Genomic DNA, 25,779 nt, shown 5'->3' with positions numbered 1-25,779 from the left:
CTCTAGGGACATTATCTGTGTATCACCTCAATAAAAACAGATAGTATTACCTGGGCCGGAATTTGGTAGTGATGCCTCACATCAGAGGTACATGCAAATGTTACTCCCATGCTGCAGTGAAGGCTGACAGTAGGACAGTTAACAATAAGGTTAGTAAACTCCTAAGTAACTGAAAGTATTTCTAAAAAGTTGGAAATGACTCTGAATGCAGTGAAATCACGCTTTCAGAACAAATCCTTTAAGCACAAGCCTTTCACTGAGGCTGGCCACAAGTTTTTAAAAAAATAATTTTTATTCAAATTTTCACATTTTCACAAAAAAGAAAACAATAACAGAAAATTCTAAGAACAAAAAGAACAGGGAACCCCCCCCCCCCCCCCGATATACAAAAGAGAAGCAATACATTAACGCCCGTCGTTGGCAAAAAACAGATATTCAACCCAAAACAAAAACGAAGAGACAACCCCCCCTCCAATTTCACCCTCTCCAATTGAATAAACCCCACCATATCGGTGACCCAGGCCTCCACGCTTGGGGCCCTCGCATCCTTTCACTGAAGAAGAATCCTCCGTCGGGCTACTAGGGACGCAAAGGCCAGAACACCGGCCTCTTTCGCCTCCTGCAGTCCTGGCTCCACTGCAACCCCAAATATTGCGAGTCCCCAGCCTGGATTGACCCTGGATCCTACCACCCTCGATACCGTCCTTGCTACACCCTTCCAAAATTCCCCCAGCGCTGGGCATGCCCAGAACATGTGGACATGTTTTGCTGGGCTCCTTGAGCACCTAATACACCTGTCCTCGGTCCCAAAAAACCGGCTCATCCTTGTCCCGATCAAATGAGCCCTATGCAGTACCTTAAACTGTATGAGGCTAGGCCTTGCACACAAAGAGGAGGAGTTCACCCTTTCTAGGGCATCCGCCCACGTGCCCTCCTCAAGGCTGGCCACAAGTTGAACAACATAATTCTTTTAAAGCTTTCTGGCATGTCAGTTTCATTGTTCAATGAATCCCTCCTATGCTCACACCTTGTTGACTCACAACTTTGAAACTTGAACTGATGATCTTTATGTTGCTAGGTCACTACCATAATCTTTAGACTACCGTGCACTAATAGTGGTTCTGAAGATTGCCTGTTTGTTTGGTAACAGTTCAAAAGAAAAGTTATTTTGTGTATATTTTAAATATTGTATTCAAACCAAGTTAGCAATAAATAGTATAATGAAAAACTTTTACTGCAAATGTGTTCCAGAAAGTAATATTTAAAATATTATTTTTAACATTCCAGTAGAGAGGATTTTTTAAATGTTTAATTCATGCGTTTTCTCTTTGACTAAACAAGAATTAAGGTGATTTGCTTTCTACCCTGTCCGAAAACACTGGAATTATTGGACGAACATTCAAAACTCCATTTATCCAAATAACTGGCATTTATTTACCACACATAAAATGACCAATATTAGTTTCTTTTAGCAATTATATTTGATGTCTTTAAGGCACTGTGACATTTTTTATTGTGTGTCACTTTGAATGTGTCCATGTTCTGTAGCTGGAATTTCTGATAAGACATAAAAAGCCAATATAAATGACACGCCGCAGACTTTAAGTCATTAATCAGGGTGCTTGGAATCAAATTCTTTGTTTGGATCTTGTGTGTATAAGCTGTTCCATTTTATCTTGTGTCAGCTCTTGATGGATGACAGTTGTTGCAGTTTGTATAGTATGGAGGGAAAACAGAAATTAGTTTTCCATTTTGAAAGAAAAAAGCTATGTCATGGATTTAACAACCTGGCTATAGGCACCAGTAACATAACAAACTTCAAGGAAGAAAATAAATAACTCTGGAGCATGTTCTTGATGATTGCTTTGCCATTGGTTATCCATTGATTAAAACAGCACATTTACACTTGGGCAACTGGTTCACTGTTTTATCCATGATGGTCACTCAATGTATTTCACTTGTTAAATTATCATTTGCTAATCTCAGTGTTGCTTGTGAGTTATAGATCTGTCATTGATGTCTAAGATATCTCTGCTGTGTAATTCATAAAGTGGCAATAACACCATGTTGCAAAAAGTACTAAAACATACATATTGGCTGGGATTAACAGACACAAAAGATTGTGAATTCAATAGCAATAGTTGTTCAGTGCCATTCTCCCACATTCAAGTAGCAGGCTGGCAACTCTGACGTGCTTGTTAAGCAAGTTCAATGGAAGAAGTGAAAATAAATGGATGGAAATAAAAATGACGTGAAGGTGGAAGAGAGAGTTCACAGTCTGAAATTGTTAAATTCAATGTTAAGCCCGGAAGGCTGTGTTACATCCTATTCACCCATTTTTATTTCCATCTGTTTATTTTCTTCCATTTATTTGTTTTTCCCCTCACCATTGTTCTCCCTCTCCCACCCCTCTTGGGCCATACGTTCTAGTCATTAATCTTGATGGATGACAGTTGTTGCAGTTTGTATAGTATGGAGGGAAAACAGAAATTAGTTTTCCATTTTGAAAGAAAAAAGCTATGTCATGGATTTAACAACCTGGCTATAGGCACCAGTAACAGAACAAACTTCAAGGAAGAAAATAAATAACTCTGGAGCATGTTCTTGATGATTGCTTTGCCATTGGTTATCCATTGATTAAAACAGCACATTTACACTTGGGACAACCTGCTCACCTTTGCTCTGCCATTCACACATTCTAATCTCTTTATGTGCCACTATCAGCACTTCTTAGCCTTGATCCTTTTTTCTTTCTGTCCATGACATCTTTGTTTATCCCCACCTATCGTTGGCCCCCTTTCCAGTACCACTGCTCCGCGTTGCCCCACAACATTATAAATCAGACCCTATTTCCAGTTTTCTCTAGCTTTGAGAAAGAGTCATCCAGACTCGAAACATTAGCTCCCTTCTCTCTTCACAGATGCTGTCAGACCTGCTGTGATTGTCCAGTATTTTATGTTTTTCTTTCAGATTCCAGCATCTGCAGTAATTGACTTTTATTTTTAAAGGTCACTCTTAATCCAGGTCTTAGAATTGGTATTGTTGAGTATCGAAACTAAATGTCATGACATTGCCATGATAATGAGATACTACTGTCCTTATGAATATATCAAGAAATTAGCAGCTTGCTAGTAAGCAGTTTTCCTAATGTCGTCAGAAAAGGTGACTGACCTGTGCTTTCAGCAACTTGGCACAACCACAAAGCCAATTGTTTTTTGCATTTTTGTGTTAAAGAAAGCTGACTTTGTATTACTCAATACATCAAAAGATGTTCAATGTCCTCTCTCTCCTGAAAGGCAATATATTGGCGATGTAATATCAATGTGATCCTGGAAATGATTGAATTGCAAAGAAAACAAAGGAACTGGCTTTATTTTTATTGATGTCAGACTTTGAAAGCCTCTCAACTTCTGTGGAGCTCAAAGATGATAAATTGCAGATTGTGTTTGCAGCTAGCAATCAGGACAATGATCATAAGGCAAAAATTAATAAACTGTGGGATACCGTGAAATAAGATCATTTATATTCTGTTGTTATGACTTCTATATGTAAAAACATCAAGGTGCCTTGTGTCATTGCAAATCTACCCAAAATATTGTTTTTGTTTTTTTTAAATAATTTTTATTCAAAATTTTCATAAAATATCAACAACAAAAAGTAAAATAAATTTTTACAAAGAACAGAAAAAAGAAAAAACAGTACCCCCCCGGCGCATACACAAAGGAAGAGGTAAATTAACACCCGCCATTCGCACAAAACACGCGCCCGCCCCTTCGACAAAATCCCCCCCCCCCCGTGTATACATAGAGAAAGAAATAAATCAACGCCCGCCATTAGCATAGAACAACTATGCCCGTCCCTTCGGTCCAAAACAGCGAAACAACCCGCCCCTCCACCCCGGGCTGCTGCTGCTACTGGCCTTTTCCTATCGTTCTGCCAGGAAATCCAGAAATGGCTGCCACCTCCTGAAAAACCCCTGCACTGATCCCCTTAGGGAAAATTTCACCTTCTCTAATTTAAGAAAACCCCGCCATATCATTGTCCCAGGCCTCTACGCCTCGCATCCTTCCACTGAAGAAGAATCCTCCGCCGGGCTACTAGGAACACAAAGGCCAGAACACCGGCCTCTTTCGCCTCCTGCACTCCCGGCTCCACTGCAACCCCACCATTGCGAGCCCCCAGCCCGGATTGACCCTGGATCCTACCACCCTCGATACCGTCCTTGCTACGCCCTTCCAAAATTCCCCCAGCGCTGGGCATGCCCAGAACATATGGGCATGATTTGCTGGGCTCCCTGAGCACCTGATACACCTGTCCTCACTTCCGAAGAACCGACTCATCCTTGTCCCAGTCATGTGAGCCCTATGCAGCACCTTAAACTGTATGAGGCTAAGCCTCGCACAGGAAGAGGAGTTCACCCTCCCCAGGGCATCCGCCCACGTCCCCTCCTCTATCTCCTCACCCAGCTCCTCCTCCCATTTACCCTTCAGCTCCTTGACCGAGGCCTCATCCATCTCCTGCATCACCTAGTATGCTGCCGAGACCCTCCCCTCACCAACCCACACCCCCGAGAGCACCCTGTCCTGGATCCCACGCGGCGGCAGCAGAGGAAACTCCGCCACCTGCCGCCTGGCAAACGCCCTTACCTGCATGTACCTAAAGGCGCTCCCCGGGGGAGCCCGAACTTCCCCTCCAGCGCACCCAGGCTCGCAAACTTCCCGTCTGCAAACAGGTCCCTCAACCTCCTGATACCTGCCCTGTGCCAACTCAGGAACCCGCCATCAATTTCCCCCCGGGACAAACCGGTGGTTGCCCCGTATTGGGGCCCCCATCGAGGCCCCCACCTCCCCCCTGTGCCGTCTCCATTGCCCCCAAATTTTGAGGGTAGCTGCCACCACTGGGATCGTGGTATACCTCATTGGAGGGAGCGGCAGCAGCGCCGTTACCAGCGCCTCTAGGCTCGTGCCCTCACAGGACGCCATCTCCATCCTCTTCCATGCTGCCCCCTCCCCCTCCAACACCCATTTACGCACCATCGCTGCATTGGCAGCCCAGTAGTACCCACAGAGGTTGGGCAGCGCCAGCCCCCCCCTATCCCTGCCCCGCTCCAAAAACACCTTTCTCACCGTCGGGGTCCCGTGCGCCCATACAGACCCCGTAATGCTCTTGTTAACCCGCCTGAAAAAGGCCTTTGGGATAAGGATGGGGAGGCACTGGAACAGGAACAGAAACCTCGGGAGCACCGTTATTTTGACTGACTGTACCCTACCCGCCAGAGACAGCGGCAGCATGTCCCACCTCTTAACTTTTCACAATAACTGCTTGTTTCTTTGCTTTTCGATACAAGGCCCCTGCTGTTTTTCTGTAAGTTGTACCTATTATTTTTTTTATTATTTTTTACCGGATGTGGACTTTGCTGGCTAGGCCAGCATTTGTTGCCCATCCCGAATTGCCCTTGAGAGGCTGGTGGTGAGCTGCCTTTATGAACGGCTGCAGTCCATGTGGTGTAAGAACACCCACAGTGCTGTTAGGGAGGGAGGTCCGGGTTTTTGATCCAGCGACAGTGAGGGAATGGCGATATGTTTCCAAGTCAGAATGATTTGCAGGGGAATCTCCAGGTGGTGATGTTCCCATGTATCTGCTGTCCTTGTCCTGTTGATGGTAGCGGTCGTGGGTTTGGAAGGTTACATGTTGCATCACTCTCAGGAGGTTACAGAAGTATTTTCTACCACAATTTACTCTGTATTTAACAGAACCTTGCAGAATTTTTACTTTGTTTTTACCTTTTAACCAAGATCATCATTTGGGCAACAAATCATTTTAAGTGGTGCCAAAATGTGTTTCTTAAGTTTACAGAGATGAATTGTTGAGAAACCTACCGTAACACTTCCAAAAGTTCCAACCAGGAGAAAAAGGAATATTTTGGATTTTGTGGCTTATTGTGTATTTTGGAAATATGTAAAAGTTCTTAACACAAACTACTTTTGAAGTGCAATCACTGTTGTCATGTCAATAAATATAGTTCCACTATATAGTAAATATAGTTGAATGGCATCCCCTTAGATTGGCTCGTCGACCCAATTCGTTCACCGGGAACACTTCACTTTCCTTACATTTAGCTTGTATCCCGTGAACGTCCCAAACTTCCTCAACAGACCCATGATCCTTTCCATGCTCTCCAGGAGATCCGAAACATACAATAGTAGGTCGTCCGCGTATAGCGACACCCGGTGGTCCCTTTGTTCCCTCGTAACCCCTTGCCACTCTGTCGACCCTTAAGGGCTCTATTGCTCGTGCAAAAAACAGTGGCGACAGATGGCCCAAGAGGGGTGGTGGAGGGAGAACAATGGTGAGGGAAAAAGATCATTCTGTAGAGTGAAAAATTGAAGAGAGAACATGAAATGAAGAGCGTGCATCTGGAGACTTCAGGGTTGTTGGCAGATTGAGGGTCTTGCAATAAAGTGCGGGCTGTGATTAGAGATTTGTAAAAATGAACCAAAACGGGGAATTTTGGGAATCACTAAAAGCGGTGGTCTGGGGGGGATCCCGTTCAAGGCACATGCAGATAGGAAAAGGAGGGAGGAATATGAACGGCTAATGAACAAGATAGTTGAGATAGATGGGGAGTACTTGAGGGCGCCCACCACGGAGGGGTTGGTGAAGAGGAAAAATTGCAGGGGCAATTTGGTAGGTTGATGACGGGGAGGGCGGTAGGACATCTGCATAGGGCAAGGGGGTACAGTACAAATACGGGGAGAAGGTGAGTTGAATGTTAGCGCAGCTGCGACGATGGCAGGCCACGTCCAAGGAAATATTGAAGATACGGACTGGGACAGGGGATGTGGTGTTTGGGCAGGGAAGATAAACAAGGTGTTTGGAGATTATTATAAGGAGCTGTACAGGGCAGACTCGGGGGTGAAGAGGGGGACATGAGACGGTTTTTAGACAAACTGGAGTTTCCACAGTTGGAGGAAGAGAAGAGGCAGGTGTTAGAGGAGCCCTTGGGGCTGAAGGAGGTATTGGACAGTTTAAGGGATATGAGTCGGGGAAGGCCCCAGGGCCCGATGGTTACCCGGCGTAATTCTATAAGGAGTTCGCAACGGACCTAGGACCAGATCTCTTTGGGGTGTTTTAATGAGACTTTGGAGAAGGGAGAATTTCCGGAAATGATGACGCAGGCAATGACCACATTAATACAAAAGAAGAGGAAAGACCCATTGGAATGTGGGTCATATGGGCCTTTTTCGCTGTTCAATACCGATGTGAAAGTGCTGGCTACGTTTGTTGTGGGAAGGATAGAAGGTTGTGTCCTGGGGGTGGTTGCGAAGAACCAGACAGGTTATGTAAAAGGCAGGCAGATTTCTAGTAATATAAGGAGGCTGTTGAACGTGATCATGACCCCGTCGGGAGCCCAAGTACCGGAAGTAGTGGTGTCCATGGACGCGGAAAAGGCATTTGACTGGGTGGAGTGGTGGTACCTGTTTGAGGCCCTGGGAAGGTTCTGGTTTGGGCCAAAGCTTGTGGCATGGGTGCCCCTGTTATACGTGCCACCATTGGCGAGTGTGCGGACCAACGACAAGAGCTCACAAAACTTTGAACTGCACTGGGGAACAAGGCAGGGGTGTCCGCTGTCGCCGCTGTTTTTTGCACGAGCAATAGAGCCCTTAAGGGTCGACAGAGTGGCAAGGGGTTACGAGGGAACAAAGGGACCACCGGGTGTCGCTATACGCGGACGACCTATATTGTATACCTGAAACATTGTATGTTTCGGACCTGCTGGAGAGCATGGAAAGGATCATGGGTCTGTTGAGGAAGTTTGGGCCGTTCACGGGATATAAGCTAAATGTAAGGAAAGTGAAGTGTTCCCGGTGAACGAATTGGGTCGACGAGCCAATCTAAGGGGGCCAGAGACAGGTTTTGATACCTGGGGATACCGAGGGAATGGGTGATGCGACATAAATGGAATCTAACAAAGCTGGTGGAGAAGGTTAGGGAGGATCTGAAGAGGTGGGATACTCTGCACTTGACTTGCAGGGAGGGTCCAAGTGATGAAGATGAACAGTCTGCCAATGTTCCTGTTCATATTCCAGACACCTCCGATCTTTGTACCGAAGGTCTTCTTTCGAAAACGGGATATGATTATCTCAGACTTTGTATGGACAGGGAAGGTGCCAAGGGTTAAGAGTACCCTGTTACAGAGACAGAGGTAGAAGGGAGGGTTGCCATTGCCGAACCTGTTACATTATTACTGGGCGGCGAATGTGGAGAAGGTGAGGTGGTGGTGAGAAGGAGAGGGGGAAGAATGGGTTAGGGTGGAGGAAGAATCCTGTAGGGGGTGCAGATTGAATGCTATGGTGACAGCTGCATTGCCAATGGCTCCAAGGAAATGCATGGAGAGCCCAGTGGTGCAGTCCACAGTAAAGGTCTGGAACCAGCTGAGGAAGCATTTTAGGATAGAAGCTGTCGATGTTGGCGCCGCTGTGCGAAAACCATGGTTTCAAGTCGGGGGAGATACGATGGTATGTATAGGAAGTGTAGAGAAGTGGGGCCGGTTAAGGTGAAGGATCTGCACCTTGAAGAGGGGTTTGTCAGTACAGAGGAACTGGAGGAGAGGGTGGAGGAGAGGAAGTTAGTTTAGGTACCTGCAGGTAAGGGACTTCACGCGGGAGGTTTGTAAAATGTTCCCCAGGTTGCCAAGGTACACCCTGCTGGAGCGACTGCTGCTTCTGGATGTAGACGGGGAGGGCAGGATCGGAGACATTTATGGGTGGCTAGGACAGCAGAAAGTGAAGATTAAGGAGAAGTGGGAGTGGAAGCTGGGAGGAGAGATAAACTGGGGAGTATGGAATGAGGCGCTACAAAGGGTAAATGCGACATCCTCGTGCGCAAAGATGAGCCTGATACAGTTCAAGGTGGTACACAGGGTACATATGGCTCAGCAAGAATGAGTGAGTTCTTCCAGGGTGTGGCAGACGAGTGTGAGAAGTGTGGGCAGGGGCCAGCGAATCACGCACATATGTTCTGGGGCTGTGAAAAGTTGGAGAGATTCTGGGCGGGAGTGCTTGCGGCGCTAACAAGGTTAGTGGGGGAGAAGGTTGAGCCGGACCCTTTGGTGGCGATATTTGAGATATCGGAAAGACCGGAGCTGTTAGAGGGGAGGAAGGCCACGTTGTGGCCTTAGCCTCGCTGATTACCTGGTGAAGGATTCTGTTGGAGTGGCGGCTAGCAACACCGCCGGGGGTGGAGGCCTGGCTGGGGGATTTATAAGACTTTCTGTGGCTGGAAAAGATCAAGCTAGGAATTAAGGGGCTCAGCGGTGGGCTTCGAGGCAAGGTGGGGGATGCTCGTGGCCATGTTCGAGTAGCTGTTCATCGTGGGTATGGGGGCGGGGGGGGGGGGGGGGGTGCGGGGAGGAGGGAATGAAAAAGGGAAACATTTGTACCAACTGTATAATTGTGTGTTGGGGAGTTTGCTTCCCAAATTATTTATGTTTTGTAACCTTTTTATATAAGTTTGGAATAAACTACATGGGTCGGGATCGTTGTGAAATGTGTAGAGCTGGACAAGTCACAGAAAATATTTTGGTAACCCACAGCACTTGATCTATCTCCAGCTATCTAGACTTAACTTGCCCCTAACTAAGATATGCCAGGACAAGAGAGTGAGGCTCTCGATGCACAACCATCCCTTTCTATAATCAAATTTTTTTTTAATTAAAATTATTATTTTTCCCATTAAGGGGCAATTTAGCAATGCCAATCCACCTACCTGTACATCTTTGGGCTGTAGGGGTGAAACCCTCGCAGACACGTGCAGAATGTGCAAAACTTAACATGGACAGTGGCCCAGGGCCAGGATTCGAAACCGGCTCCTCAGCACCGTAGGCTGCAGTGCTAACCACTGTGCCACCGTGCTGCCCCTCTATAATCAAATTGAAGCATTAAGTCATGTTCATCATCTTTTACCAAACACTTCTGATGACGAACATGGCCACCTTTGCCTCGAAAGACAGACAAAAGCTATCTTTGGATTACTTAGTAAATGAAGAGTCAATAGTTAGGTCATGGACTCTTCCATCCATCAGTGACCTCCCTTTTTTAAAACTTCACTGATAATTGTCTCCTAAACGTTCCTCCACTGACCCTTAATCCACCGGACCCACATCATTTCCCAGAACTAGCAATGCACCTTTCTTCATTGGGCCAGAAACATAATAATCTAGAAAATTCTCCTGAATAGACTTCATAACTTCACTGTTACAATCCCAATCTATATTATCATAGAATTTACAGTGCAGAAGGAGGCCATTCGGCCCATCGAGTCTGCACCCACTCCTGGAAAGAGCACCCTACCCAAAGCCCACACCTCCACCCTATCCCCATAACCCAGTAACCCCACCCAACACTAAGGGCAATTTTGGACACTAAGGGCAATTTATCATGGCCAATCCACCTAACCTGCACATCTTGGACTGTGGGAGGAAACCGGAGCACCCGGAGGAAACCTACGCACACACGGGGAGGATGTGCAGACTCCACACAGACAGTGACCCAAGCCGGAATCGAACCTGGGACCCTGGAGCTGTGAAGCAATTATGCTATCCACAAGTCCTGAAAGACGTGCTTGTTAGGTGAATTGGACATTCTGAATTTTCCCTCAGTGTTCCTGAACAGGCACCAGCATATGATGACGAGGGTATTTTCAATTTTCACAGTAACTTCATTGCAGTGTTTTTTTTTAATTTAGTGTACCCAATTAATTTTTTTCCAATTAAGGGGCAATTTAGTGTGTTCAATCCACCTACCTTACACATCTTTGGGTTGTGGGGGCGAAACCCACGCAAACACGGGGAGAATGTGCAAACTCCACACGGACAGTGACCCAGAGCCGGGATCGAACCTGGGACCTCGGCGCCGTGAGGCAACAGGGCTAACCCACTGCGCCACCGTGCTGCCCTCTGCAGTGTTAATGTAAACCTACTTGTGACAATAATAAAGTTCATATTATAAATAAAATAAAGCTCTAAATATCTATTACAGGCTTCACAACATAAAAAATATTAATTCATGAAAGCCCATTCAATACATTTAAATAATTTTGACTGCTCAGTCCCTTATAAAAACAAGCAATTATATTTGTAACCCCACATCAAAGACATGTATCCATTAATAACCACTTTGAGCTGTCAATCAAATTGAGAGGTATCTTTGTTAAACCTAAGAAAATGTGCCTGAATAGTTCTTTACAACCTCTGAACAAAAACTCACAGTGGCTCGCGATGTGATTAACTCAGAAGATTAGTTTATTTCACATTCAAAAACCTTGGGGAGGGGTCTACACAACCTACTCCACTACACGTGCACACACACACACACACACTCCCATACTTATATATTCAACCCACATCACACACACACACCATGGGCGGGATTCTCCGACACCCTGCCGGGTCGGAGAATCGCTGGTGGCCGGTGTCAATCCCGCCTCTGCAGTCTCCGGCACCGGAGATTCGGCGGGGGCGGGAATTGCCGGTCAGCGCCCCCCCCCCCCCCCCGGCGATTCTCCGGCCCGCGATGTGCCGGAGTCCCGCCGCTGTCATGCTGGTCCCGCCGGCGTGGATCAAACCACCCACCTTACCAGCGGGACCAGGTGGCGCGAGCGGGCTTGGGGTCCTGGGGGGGATGTGGACCGATCTGGCCCCGGGGGGAAGTGACGGAAGTGACCCCCTCCCCAGCGCATGCGCGGGGATGATGTCAGCACCCGCTAACGCTCCGGCGCATGCGCGGACTTCCGCCAGCCGGCGAAGTCCCTTCGGCCCCGGCTGGCGTGGTGCCAAAGGCCATTCCCGCCAGCCGGCGGAGTGCCAACCACTCCGGCGCGGGCCTAGCCCCTCAATGTTAGGACTTGGCCCCGAAAGGTGCGGAGACTTCGCATCTTTGGGGCAGCCGACGCCGGAGTGGTTCACGCCACTCCATCACGCCGGGACCCCCGCCCTGCCGGGTAGGGCAGAATCCCGACCCCATACTATACACAACACAACCCTCCCACGCGCGTGCAGACAGCCCTATGCTCCACACGGGGGGGGGGGGGGATAGTAAAATGAGGTTTACAGTGCAAGAACCATAGGACTGAATATTAGTCCATGTGATTTCCAGAGTCCAATGAGGAATCCTATTACATAGGAGTTCGAGTTCAACCAGCTGAAGACTGGAATTGTATGTTTGCTTTTCAGTTGGTGCTGACCACAAGGTGAAAGAGGAAAACAGAAACTGGGTCAGTTCTGTAGAAATGGTACCAGCAGAGACAGATTTTGAGATACAGACTCTAGTTCTGTCTGAAGGAGTCTGCTTCTGAAAAATGAAATGAAAATGAAAATTGCTTATTGTCACGAGTAGGCTTCAATGAAGTTACTGTGAAAAGCCCCTAGTCACCACATTCCGGCGCCTGTCCGGGGAGGCTGGTACGGGAATCGAACTGTGCTGCTGGCCTGCTTGGTCTGCTTTAAAAGCCAGTGATTTAGCCCAGTGAGCTAAACCAGCCCCTAATGAAATGAAAATCGCTTATTGTCACAAGTAGGCTTCAATGAAGTTACTGTGAAAAGCCCCTAGTCGCCACATTCCGGCGCCTGTTCGGGGAGGCTGGTACGGGTTCTTCCCTCACCAGTTGGATGTTAAAATAGCAGACTGAGGATTTTTCAGTCCTCAAAGGCATATAGAAATTTCAAAATGGTCATTGCGTCGTATAATCTTCTTTCTCCACAATCACTTCAAAAGGATGTTTATCCAGCGTCTGGAACGGGCTTTGATTTCAGGACTGTAAATGTTCCAGTCATTAGCGGTTGAAAGGGTTACCATCCATATTGAGGGTCTGGTGTCAGGAAGCCATTGTCTAGGCAGACTCACTGACTCTGTCAGCAAGGTTAACGTATCAGATGCAAATGGTGTCCCTTTGTTTCCTTTTTGAATGGGCTTGGACAGTCCCAGGTGTGATATGAAACTTAGCAGTTTTACAAACAGCGGTGTGGCACCTGTGCCATATCCAGGCAGACTTGGCACCAGGTGGAGGAGGAGGGTACCCGCTCCCGGTGGCTGTCAAGGTCACCGCAGCCCTGTGCTCTTACGCCTCAGAACCATTCCAGGTTTCAAGCGGGGACTTGTGTGGCATCTCCTAACTAAGAGCCCACAATCCGTTAATTCACGGATTCCCTATAAACTTTGACCTGGACCAATCCCAACAAGATGCCCGGGCAGCAGGAATCTCCGCCATCGCTGGGATGCCCCAGGTCTAGGGGTAATAGATGGCATGCATGTCAACTTGTGCGCACCGGTACATTAGGGAGTGACCTACATCAACAGGAAGGGGTTTCACTCCATGAACGCCCAACTTGTATGTGGCCACCACATGAAGATCATGCACGTGTGTGCACGCTTCCTGGGAGCCTGCACGATAGCTACATCCAGGGACACTCAGATCCCTGGCATCTTTGAGGGATACCCCAGGGTGACAATTTGGCAATTGGGAGATAAGGGGTACCCACTGAAGTCCTGGCTAATGATGCCAGTGCCGAGGCTGGTGATGGATGCGGAGACCCGATATGACGAGGCCCATGAGGCCATCCGGGCTGTTATTGAGCGGTGCATTGGACTGCTGAAAATGCGGTTCGGTGCCTCAACCACTCTGGTGGTGCACTGCAGTACACCACCCATATGGTCACCCATACCACAACCTGGCACAGCAGCAGGGCGACGCGCTGGAGGTGGAGGAGGACCAACATGCGACCACTTCCGGGGAGGAGGACGAGGAGGCGCCAGACCAGGAGGGGCTGGAGGACTAGCCCGGGGAGGACCTACAGGACCAGCCGGAGTTTGGAGGACAGGCAGCAGCGGTGAGGACCCGGCAAGCACGGAGGGCCAGGGAAACCCTCATCCTCGCCCACTTCACATAGGACATGGCTAAGTCTGTCATCGCACCGCCTCCCACCCACTGTCTTGCCACATCCTTTCCCCTATTATCCAGGAGAGTGATGATCACCCGCTGTGAGCTGTGCACTTGGTGCTCCTCACTATGCCATAGTCTGACTCCTGTCTGTCTGCCAAGTGGTGCTCATGCACATCACTAGTATGTGATGTACCTTGGGTGGGATTGGGAGGGGCAGATCCTGGAGCACCGTGCCCGGGGAGGCTGGGGCAGGTGGTTGGAGGCCAGCCCGCATTGCAGACTAACGTGCCAGAGGCACCACATGTTACGGGTGCAACGTGTTTTATTGTTGTACAATAGTGACCCCAACTGCCCCATGCCTCTCATAGTGCCTCTCCGGCTTCCACACACTCCCATCCCTTCCCCCATCTTACCCATTCCAGTTCCCTCTCAGTGATCCTCTACCTGCTTAGACTTTCATGCTCTGCCACTGCATCTAGATGTTTCCCCAGGTGGAAGCAGCCTGCTGCTTACCACATCCTGTGGCCTTTAATGCCCTCGATAGGCATCTTCTATTATGGTGGCATCCTCAGAGCTCTCATCGTGCGTGGGGGGGATGTGGGGGGGGGGGGGGGGGGGGGGTGGTGGTGGGGGGGGGGGGGGGGGTCCGGGCACCCCAGCTGGGCCAGCGTGATTGATGGAGATCCTGTGGGAAAGTGGACATGTGGCTAGTGGAGGGCAGGTTCAACATGCTGGTATATGCAACTCACATGTGACTGGTCCTCTGGATGGGGGCTGGTGGTCACTCACTTCTGCGGCGCAGGCCAATCTCAAACGTTGGTGATCGTTCTGATCCCGGCCACCACCGCATCCTCCAGGGCCGGTTCCTCATAGGGGGTGAAGAATCTTATGTCTGGTACCCCACTGCCTGTATGGGCCCTCTCCATCTGTTCTGGGCCAGCCCGTCCTGTGGGGACACAGAGAGGGCATTGTGAGCCGCACGCATATTGCACCGGGTTGGGGGGGGGGCAGCGCATTGGGGGGCATGGGTGAGCCCCGCTGCTGGGCATGGATGGGGGGTGGGGTGGGACGTGGCATGGGCGGGGAGGTGCCAGGCGCATGGTTGCCCTGGGGGGGGGTACAGTTGATAGGCGGGGCCGTACCAACTCAGCCGTGTGGGCTGGTGGAGGTTATTTAGGTTTCTGCAGCACTGTGTGGCAGTCTTCTGGGTCATGCTCCCCGTGCTGACGGCCGCTGACACTTCCTCCCAGGCAGCACTGGCTGCCCTGTGGCAGAGCCCCTCGGGGGATCAGGGTTGTGTCCAGCAAGCGGACCAGGTCAGCATCCCTGAATCTTGGAGCTGGCCTCCTTGATGACGCACTGCAAGCTGTGTGGGCCGACCTCTGCGGGATCGGTTGAAGTGCCGCTCCCCTTCGTTAGCAGGTCTGGCGAGGATGGACCCAGCGGTCATCTGCGGCATGTAGCCCATCGAGCCTTGTTAAGTGGACAAATTAACTTTAGATATTGGTGATGGCCTCACCGAGTTTACCGTCTGGAATCCCGCGGCAGTTCCTGCTCGCTCCCACACTTAGAAACTTTTCCGTTAGATTGCATCCTCGGTATCACTTCTCACACAAGGATTTAGACATTTGGAACTTTTCTTCTGCAAATGAATTGATTTTCGAATTATTGTTAACAAAAGATACTAAAGGATATGGGGCAAGGACAGGTCTGTGATGTTGGGCCATAGATCCGTTATGATGACATTGAATAGTGGAACAGGGTCAAGGGATGAAATAGCCTACTCCTCTTTCCATATTCCTATGTTAGGACAGATTCCAATAAATGTATCGTATTTAATAAACAAATGAAATATTTACTTAGCCATTTCTCACTTATTCTATTTCTATTACATTCCATTTATCTTCATATTGACATAAAATCTTTGTCGTAAGCCAGATATAAATGATGAAAAACAAATATTTAACTGTAGATTTAAGAACATATTTGAACTATGGTGCGCAACATATGTAAGAACATTTAAATTAATAATGATTTTGCCGAATTAACTTTGCAGGATCTTTTTCTAAAATTAAGCTCATGTATTTTTCATTAGTTCCAAAGGTCCAGGCCATTGTGTATTCCACATGTTCAGTTTACCCTGAAGAAAATGAGGATGTAATCAAGCCAGTATTGGGAAGGAAAATAGAAGGAGCCAGAGTACAACCTTACAGGTACGCTATATACAAAACATCACTTGCACTCGCACAAACAAAATTGCAAACATTCCAATATAATGCCAGAACAAAAATAAGAATCTATAATTGAGATATATATGCTTTCAAATTATCAGACTTTATATGGCATTTTAAATTTCCCAACATAATATTAGCTCACTGGTGCAGAAGAACCATTGAACAAACTGAATCATTGAACATACTATATACTATAGTATATATTGTACAAGCACTTATCACGATAACTGATGTTTTATTAAGATTCATTGTAGATAGTTTTTTGGTAAAATATCTTTGGTTGGATTCTCTGTTCCTGAGATGAATTTGTGGATTCATGGATTTCTGTGACAGCAAAACAAGCATTGCACCTGGACTGATTCAATAACCGTTAAGGGGCTAGCACCGGCGCTACGCGGAGCACAATCGATTCCAATGAGAAATGGTGCCAGATTCACCAGGTTCGTGATTGACTCAGAGGCTGACGAGCTGCAGCCGCATACACACACTTCATTCCCCACGCGCACCAGCCCACCCAACAAGATGGCAGCGTGGAGAGCAGCTCCCTGGTTCATGGACGCCGAGCTCGAGATGCTGCGGAACAGATGTAGCCTTGCCCGGGAAGGAGGCTGCCAGCTGGGGCCGTTGGCCAGGCCTGGTGCAGGTGGCAGAGGTCATCAGCGCCGTGAGCAACACCATCTGGACTGGCCAGCAGTGCAAGAAGAAACAGCACAATCTATTCAGGACGGCCAAGGTGAGTAGGCAGCACTGTGTCCCTGGTAAAAACCCCCATCCCACACAACCGTAACCCCACACCCCTCCACCCAGAGAGTGGCCGAATCCCCACTCTGCATCACATGCCAGCACCCATACCGGCTGCCATGGCCAGGTGCTGTGGCCACCGAAGCCACCAACCACCCTTCCCCTGGACTGCATCCGACGGACTGTCCAACACTGCGTTTCCTGTCCCCCCCCCACCTCCCAACCAGAACCCCAGGTGCCGACGAAGATGATAGCAACACGGGTGACGGCCATCAACCCAAATCCAAGGACACCCCAGAGCTCGAGTCCGAGGACGACACACATTTCCCATCAAAGCTGTCTCCAAAAGCCACCACCATCCCAGAGACACTCATCTCAGTTGGGAATGTTAGTGAGGAGACTCCTGGGGCACTACCTGGTGTGTACCAGACACCAGCTCCAATATGTCCGAGACTTCGGGGACTCTGTGCAGGTGGTAGCTGAGGCCCAGGACAGGGCTGCCATCACACAGGCAGCCAAGTACCAGGGCCACCTGGATATTGCAGCGGCACTCCTGAGTGTGGCCCAGACACAGTGGGCCATGGCTGAGAGTGTTGGCGGCATTGCCCAGGCGCTGGCCGACATGATGCAGACCTAGAGGAAGGTCGCCCAGTCCCAGAGGGAGATGAAGCAGTCACTGGCTGATGTGAGACAGACCCAGAAGGTGGTGGCACAGTTGCAACATGATGTGGCGCAGTTCCAGATGGAGGTGGTCCACTCCCTGTGCTCCATGGCCGCAAGCATGCAGACTCTGATCCAGATGACAGCGGGCCTCCAGAACTGCCAGTACCAGGTGGCAGGGGAGTCTCGGGTTAGCTCCGCTCGCGCCCCCGTCCCATGGAGTAGCCCTGGAGCCATCGGGCACCCCGAGGGAGGAGGAGGTGATGGGGCCCATGCCAGTGGCTCCCTCAAGGGAGGTGCCGGAACACCCCAGCACCTTAGACCCCCCTCACCCCTCCTACCTCTAGTGCATCACATGGGCAGCAGACAGAACAGGGGAGCACCACACCACTTGGGACACCCGAACAGTTGCCAGCCCCATCCAGGCCTGGTTGCCCCAGAAGACGGCTGCCAAAGGGGACCCAGGTCACAGGGCCACCTCCACTCCTGAAGTGGCTTCTGGGGATCCACCTAGGCGTAGCGTTAGGGCCCGTAAGGCCAGAAAAGTAGAGTTAAGTTGGTGGGGTGGAGGACACACTTTAGCAATAGGGGCTAGGGCACAAATCTGTATATGTGTTTTCACATGAAACATCTGTGCACATTGTTACAACCTGCCTTGGTGGCCTGGGCTGGCTGCACGTGGGGATGGGGAGGGGAAGAATGAGCGGACATTGGGAGTGGGCTTGGCTGAGGGACCCTAGTTCATGTAGTGCTCACTACTCCAGTGTTCCACCACCCGAGGGAATCAATGGGATTGTGTGATGAAATGGCCAGCTCACATGCAGGGATCACCCAGGTGGACGGTGGAAGGTGCTACCGTGGGTAGGAGTCAGACAATGCCAAATGATGCGGAGCACCAGAGCTCATCGCAGAGCGAGTTGTCATCATCCTCCATCCCATGGGCCAGACCTGTTGTTACTCCTAATCCAAGGCCCACACCCTGTAGTGCGGCAGGTATGTATCATGGAGGGGTTGCTGGCGGCTGGGTGGCCGGGCGGAGTGGGATGCGGTTTATTAAGATCGGCCTGTCATTTGCAGGTGCTCGTAGAGCGACAAGCATCCCGTCAGTCACCCCCTGGATCCAGGACATCTCGGCGATAGCGGCAAACCCTGCTGCTCGGGCATCTTGGTGGGCTGAGTCCACATTGAGATGGATGTACTGTGCCGAATGAGTATATAGGGCCTCCGTGACGGTGCGGATGCATCTGTGCACTGAACTCTGAGATCCCAGACAGGACCCGACTCGGTGTCTGGAAGGACCCATGGCGTAAAGGTTCAGGGCATCTGTCATCTTGACGGCCACGGGGAGCGAGTGTCCTCCCCCATTCTCCCGTTGTACCAGGTGTGCCAGGACCTAGCAGATACACCACACTGTCCCCATACCGAGTCTTTGATGGAATGCCCAGTCCAGCAGGTCCTCAAATGATGGGCACTGCCGGTACACCTGAGGCCTCATGCGACACCTCCTTTATACCTCCTCCTCCTCGGCCTGTTGGGTAGCTGGTTCTTCATCCTCAGCGGCTGCCCCCTGTTCCTCTGGGACAGGCTCCGCTGCTGCAGCTTCATCCTCCTCGAACAACTCCAGCTTGTACAGCCGCAGTGCATTCCCCAGGGCTCCAGTTGGCATTGCGGACACTGTCGCCGCACCCTTGGCTTCATCGGTGCCCGGCACTACAGGAGCCTCTGGCCCTGGCACCCATCCCTGCTGCCTGGGGTACCGTCAGCTGGTGCTGCCGATGCCAGTGGTAGGCTCTGAGGCCCCTGTCTGGCGAACCCCTGTAGGGGCTACTGTGGGCATTGCCCATGTGATGCCATGCCGGCAGGTGGCAGCCGGTTTGGTGGGGGATAGTGGCGGAGGGTGGGGGACAGGGTGAAGGGTGGTGGATAGGGTGCATGTGGAGTGGGGGCATCCCTAATGGCTGGTGTAACTCTGCAGAACCAGGGGCCAAGTTGGGTGGTTAGTGGAGTGCGCAGCAAAATGGCTGCCTTGCAAGCCGCGGCAATGGCAGTACATGCCTGGGCACTGCCCAGTCCCGTGGGAGCCAGCCGAACTCCATGCCCCTCCCCTCACCTGCCAGCCTTGGTAGAGACCCCCCCCCCCCCCCATCCCAGTCAGCCTGGCCAAAGTCAGGACTGGCAGCCCACGATTGCGCCTCTGCATGTCCTACCTCCTCTCTCCCTCATCAACCATGGTGCTTGTTTCTCGATTTTTCAAAGCACAAGTCAACCTTGCCGTCGGGAATTCCCCCCAGTGGAGGCGCAGAATCACAGAGGCCCCAGAGAATACCAGGTCATACCAGTTAATATCAAATGGCATTTACATGCAGACTGGAATGTTTTGACGTGGCTGTCGAGGCACGGCAGAATTGCGATTTGGCATGAACCCTGTGTTCACCACGATTTTCGCGTCAAAACCGATTCTCCACTCATTCGCCTTTCCCGATTTCAGCATCGGCAGACAAAGAATTCCGCCCCTTGTGTCACGTCAAGCCAATTTTGCAAACTGTGCCAGATAATAAGTTAGACAGATTCCACTCAATTCTTGTGATTTAATGCACCCCTCTGCCTATAGCAGCCATAACACTTCCATTAAATTGGCATGAGGAGCCTTGGGAAATAGCATTTCAAGTAGTGTGGAAAATTACATGGCTGTGTGCCAATAATCAAAAAACAGGATACATCTAACCTGGCCAATTATCTCCTTATCAGTCTATTTCCATCAGCAGCATAGTGATTGAAGTCAGTAGTAATACCTGATCACTAATGTTCAGTTTGGGATCTGCTGGAATCACTTACAAATGTTGCCACAGCCTTGATTCAAAATTGAACATGAGCTGAATGCCAGAGGTGAGAGTAATTGCTCCTGACAGGGCAGCATTAGTCTAACTAAGGCAAACAAGGACTCAGTAAAATTGAGTTTATTAAGATCAAAAACAAAATATTCCAATGGTTGTGATAATTAACGTAAAATAAGGGGCGGGATTCTCCCTTCTGGGCACTAAGTCAGGGGACGGCCACTTGGCCCATCGGGGCCCAGAGAATCGCCGTGGGGGCCGCTGCCATTGGCCCCCGACCGACAAATGGCGCCGGAGAATACGGCAGCCCCCTAGGGATTTTCTGACCTGGCGGGGGGTCAGAGAATCCGGCCCATGATGTTTGTGATTTTTAGGGGGCAACCGTTGCAGCCCAGAAAGAACTGTTTTTGAGGGCACCACCTTAGCTCAGCCAGTTTCATCATTCCAAACTGGTGAGGGTCCTTTGCTACGGTATTAATCTCTGCCTCTTCTTATAAGTCATTATTATAATAATCTTTATTGTCACAAGTAGGCTTACATGTACTCTGCAATAAAGTTACTGTGAAGAGCTCCTAGTCGCCACATTCCGGCACCTGTTCAGGTACACAGAGGGAGAGTTCAGAATGTCCAAATTACCGAACACGTCTTTCAGGACTTGTGGGAGGAAACAGGAGCACCCGGAGGAAACCCACGCAGACACGGAGAGAACGTGCAGACTCCGCACAGACAGTGACCCAAGCCGGGAATCGAACCTGGGACCCTGGTGCTGTGAAGCAACAGTGCTAACCACTCATGCTACTTTTAATGGGTGCATATCCATAGAGAATCTCCCGGATGGAAAATCTTCTGAAAATCTGTAGTTATTTTAGGTAGTCAGTGTTTGCAGGCAGCACCTGTTTCCCAGGAGTGGTCTTATTTCAGATGAATGCCCTCAGTTAATGTTCCTGCCTTTTTCTTTGTTTTCAAACAAACATTTGCCACAAATTAGTTAGAAGAGCCTCAACATATGCCCAAATGTTCTAATTTTTAAAACCAGCTTCAAGCTGTCCATTTTGTTTTTTTACAGGCTAAGTGCTCCTGTTATTCCCTTATGTTGTCCATCGGAAATAACGTGTGCAGCTGACAAGTTCTTCAAAATTGAACCATCTGAACAAGTCAATGGGTGTTTTATTGCTGTATTAACTCGAGAGGTGGGTTCACGTAGATTTTATTATGCACATTTTTGCCTATTCATCTGAACTGCAGTTCCAAATAAAATATATCCCACCATCTAAATGTGGAGGGCAACATTAATTGTTGGAGTATTTGAATTTTAATGAAACAGATGTTTTCCTCAGTCATTGTAATAATATTCATTATATAACGTACATTTAAAAATTGAGTATGTAGCAAAACATTGATTTTTTTGGACTAAATTGCATAATATTAGACAGTGGAAACATGGGGCTGGATTCTCCCCCCCGCCGTGCCACATTTCCGGTTCACCCTGCCAGCGGGATATTTTACACCAGCCGGTCAATGGTGTTTCCCATTGTGGGGCAGCCCCACGCCATCGGGAAACCCCCGGGCTGCCGGCACAACGGAGCATCACGCCAGCGGAGAATCCAGCCCATGCTCTCTGCTGGACCTCCGAAAGAGCATTTCACCTTGTGCCATTCCTCTGCCTTTTCTCCATAGTCTTTTCAGGTAATGATTCAATTCATTTTTGAAAGCTTCAAATGAGTCTCCACCACACTCTCAGGCAGTGCATTCCAAACCCTAACCACTTGCTGCATGCACCCTTTTTATGTCGCTAATGCTTCTTTTTTCCAATTACCTTAAGTCTGTGATCCTTCCACCAATGGGAACCATTTCTCCTCAGCTGTCCAAAGTCGTCATGTTTTTGAATGCCTCCATTAAATTTACTCTCAATCTTCTTTCATCCCAAGGAAAACAGTCTCAACTTATTCTGGTAATAGTCTAGAACTTGCCGTGTCCCTAGCCAAGCTGTTCCAGTCCAACTGCAACACTGGCATTTACCCAGCAATGTGGAATGTTGCCCAGGTGTGTCCTGTACACAAGAAACAGGACAAATCCAAACTGGCATCAAGGCAGTATTTGATTGTGTGTGGCATCAAGGAGCCTAAGCAGAATTGGAGTAATTGGGAATCAGGGGAAACTCTCCGCTGGTTGGAGTCATACCTGGCACAAAGGAAGATGGTTGTTGTTGTTGGAGATCAATCATCTTAGATCCAGAGCATCACTGTAGAAGTTCCTCAGGGTAGAGTCTTGGAGCCAACCATCTTCAGCTGCTTCATCAATGTCCTTCCTCCATCATAAAGTCAGAGGTGGGGATGTTTGCGGATGACTACACAATGTTCAGTACCATTTGTGACTCCTCAGATACTGAAGCAGGTCAAGTCTAAATGCAGCAAAGCCCGGACAATATCCCGACTTGGGCTGACAAGTGGCAAGTTACATTTGTGCCACACAAGTGCCAGGCAATGACCATCTCCTACAAGAGGACCAAAGCATCGTGTGGGTTACCATTGACCAACTGAACTGGATGAGCCATATAAATGCTGTGGCTGCAGGAGCAGGTCAAAAGCTAGGAATCCTGCGGCAATTAAGGGGTGGTGGAGATGATGGAAACCTTCTGAGTTCTCAAAGACTGTCCACCATCTACAAGGCACAAGTCAGAAGTGTAATGGAATACTGTCCACTTGCATTGATGAAGACAGCTCCAACAACATTGAAGAAGCTCAACACTATCCAGGACAAAGTCGTCCACTTGATTGCTCCCCATTCCACAAACATTCAAACCCTCCACCACCAACGAACAGTGGCAGCTGTGTATACTATCTTCAGGATGCACTGCAGTAACTCACCAATGTTCCTTAGGCAGCATCGTTCAAACCCACAACTAATACCATCTAGATGGCCAAGGGCAGCAGATACCTGGGAACACTACCACCTGGAAGTTCCCCTCCAAGTTAGTCACCATCCTGATTAGGAAAAATATCGCCGTTCCTTCACTGTCACTGGGTTGAAATCCTCTTCTGAACATCAGTTCAAGAAGGCAGCTCGCCACCTTCTCGAGGGAAACTAGGGATGGAAAATAAATGTTAGCCTAGCCAGTGACGCCCTCATCCCAGAAATAATTTTTAAAAACTTCTTCAACCTTTCGACATAACCGATGGAACCATTCTCGTGAATCTTTGTGCATCCTCTCTAATGATTCACATCCATCCTACAGTGTGGTAGCCCAAACTATGTGTAATACTTGAGTTTCGGCCAAACCAGTGTTTTCTATAGGTTTAACATAACTTCCTTGCTTTTGTACTCTATGCCCCTAATAATGAAGCCCAGGATGTCATAGGATTTATTAACTGCTCTCTCAAGCTGTCCTGCCACCGTCAACAATTTCTGCACATCTCCACCCAGATTCCTCTGCTCCTATACCTCCAACTGTAACCAATATTTTGTCTCATTGCATTGTTCCACCAAAATAAATCACCACAATTATTTGCATTAAATTTCTGGTGGTTGTGGGTGGGGGGGGGGGTGGTTGGATTGGGCCTCAGAGTTGGATTGGGCCTCAGAGTAGAGGTGGGAGTCTGGTCTTGAGTGGTACAATAATAATAATCTTTATTGTCACAAGTATGCTTACATTAACACTGCAATGAAGCTACTGTGAAAATCCCCTAGTCGCCACCTTCCGGCGCCTGTTCGGGTACACAGGGAGAATTCAGAATGTCCAATTCACCTAACAACACATCTTTCAGGACTTGTGGGAGGAAACCAGAGTACCCGGAGTAAACCCATGCAGGCACAGTGTTTGTGGGGGGTGGGGGGGCTGACATGGATTTTTGTGGGAGGGTCGAGGAAATCCCATGGTGGGGAAGGGGAGTTCTGGGGGTTGAGGGAACCCTGTGATGGTGGAGGGTTCATTTTTGCTTATTAATCTTAGTTAAAGAAGCTTTAGGTTGCTGCAATCAGCCTCAGCATCTCTGAGGTAGGAAATGGAAAAGCAATCTGGTTTGCCTAAAGGAAGGAGATTCAGGCCTTTGATCTTGTTCCAACATATTAGGCCTTGACTGATACGTACTGCAACTTCAGTTGCCCATATGCACCCATTACCTTTGATGTTGTTCCTTAACAAAAGTCTATTGATTTTAGTCTTGGCAATATCAGCATACAACATTCACAGCCAGAAAGTTCCAGATTTTCCCTTTTTGTTAAAATATCCTCGCTGATTTTACTGCTTAAAAAGTCTAACACTAATTTTATAATGATGTTCCCTCCTGAGGGAAGAGTTTACTTTTATCTGCTATTTGAATTCCTTTTATCGTTTAAATTTTATATTGAAGTGCAGGTAATGAACTCCAGTAATAACTTAACAGCATTTTATTTTATATTTCCACCATCTAAATTCATGGAGATGCAAGTGATTTTGTGCAATCAGTTCTAATCTGTTAACATCTTAAACCCGACTATCTATCTGGTGAATCACTGTAACACTGCTTCCAAAGTCAATTTATTCTTTCTACATTGGGAAAATCAAACACAGTCCGGGTGATTGCTTTGCAGAGCACCTCCATTCAGTCTACAAGCATGCTTCTGTGCTTCCTGTCATTTCAATTTTCTGCCTTGCTTCCAATCTGATCTTTTGTCCTTGGCCTGCTACAGTGTTCCAATGGAGTTCAGTGGAAGCTTGAGGAACAGTACCTCATCTTTCAAATGGGCACCATACAATCTTCTGGACTTGAGTTCAACAATTTTAAATCATAATCTCTACTCTAATTTTGTTCTGTGCTTTTTTTGTGTGGGTTTGGTTTTCACTCATTTCTTTCAATCCCTTCACTTTCTGTTTGAATTGCAGCTATCCAGCCATTCGCACCTCAAGCTAAACACATCATTTGCTTCTTCACTTGTCCCATTACCACATTAAATTTTTCGACATTTAATCTGTCCTGCCCATCACCAGGCCTTTCCTTTTCTTATTCTTCCATCTTCCCCCATTCACTTAAGCAAAACCTATTGGATTTCTAACTTTTCTGAGTTCTGATGCAAGGCAAGCGATCTAACGGGAAGGTTTCTAAGTGTAATTTGTGGCGGGTTTTGCTGGGAGTTCCAGTGAGTACCCCACTGCTATCCAACAACACTTTTTTGGGCTTTGGTGCGTTTCTCACTGGTTTAACCCACACTTAGATTATTTTAATCATTGGGGAACAGAACTCCGAGATTGGGCCATCATTTTGAAATCCAATCTCTAAGTGAGTTTGTGGGGGTTCCCCCCCCGCCCCCCCCCCTCCACACCCCCCACCAACAAACGCACACACATGGGCATTACCTCACACCCACCCAAGTGAGGACACCCTGCTACCTGGTGT

General features: G+C 48.7%; 1 protein-coding gene across 9 annotated transcripts in view; it reads left to right on the top strand.

Annotated features, from left to right (window-relative positions):
- Positions 1-25,779, top strand: part of LOC119962964 (putative methyltransferase NSUN7) — a 225,941-nt gene that overhangs the window by 138,870 nt on the left and 61,292 nt on the right. For all 9 annotated transcript variants that reach the window (XM_038791341.1, XM_038791340.1, XM_038791337.1 and 6 more), the window contains 2 exons: positions 16,034-16,151; positions 21,474-21,597. In XM_038791341.1, coding sequence (XP_038647269.1) covers positions 16,034-16,151; positions 21,474-21,597 — 242 coding nt within the window. The remainder of the gene's footprint in view (positions 1-16,033; positions 16,152-21,473; positions 21,598-25,779) is intronic.

Source organism: Scyliorhinus canicula, chromosome 3 (assembly GCF_902713615.1).
Source record: "Scyliorhinus canicula chromosome 3, sScyCan1.1, whole genome shotgun sequence".
NCBI lineage: Eukaryota > Metazoa > Chordata > Chondrichthyes > Carcharhiniformes > Scyliorhinidae > Scyliorhinus > Scyliorhinus canicula.
Note: the sequence above shows the minus strand (reverse complement) of the source record. Positions and strands in the feature narration are given on the sequence as shown.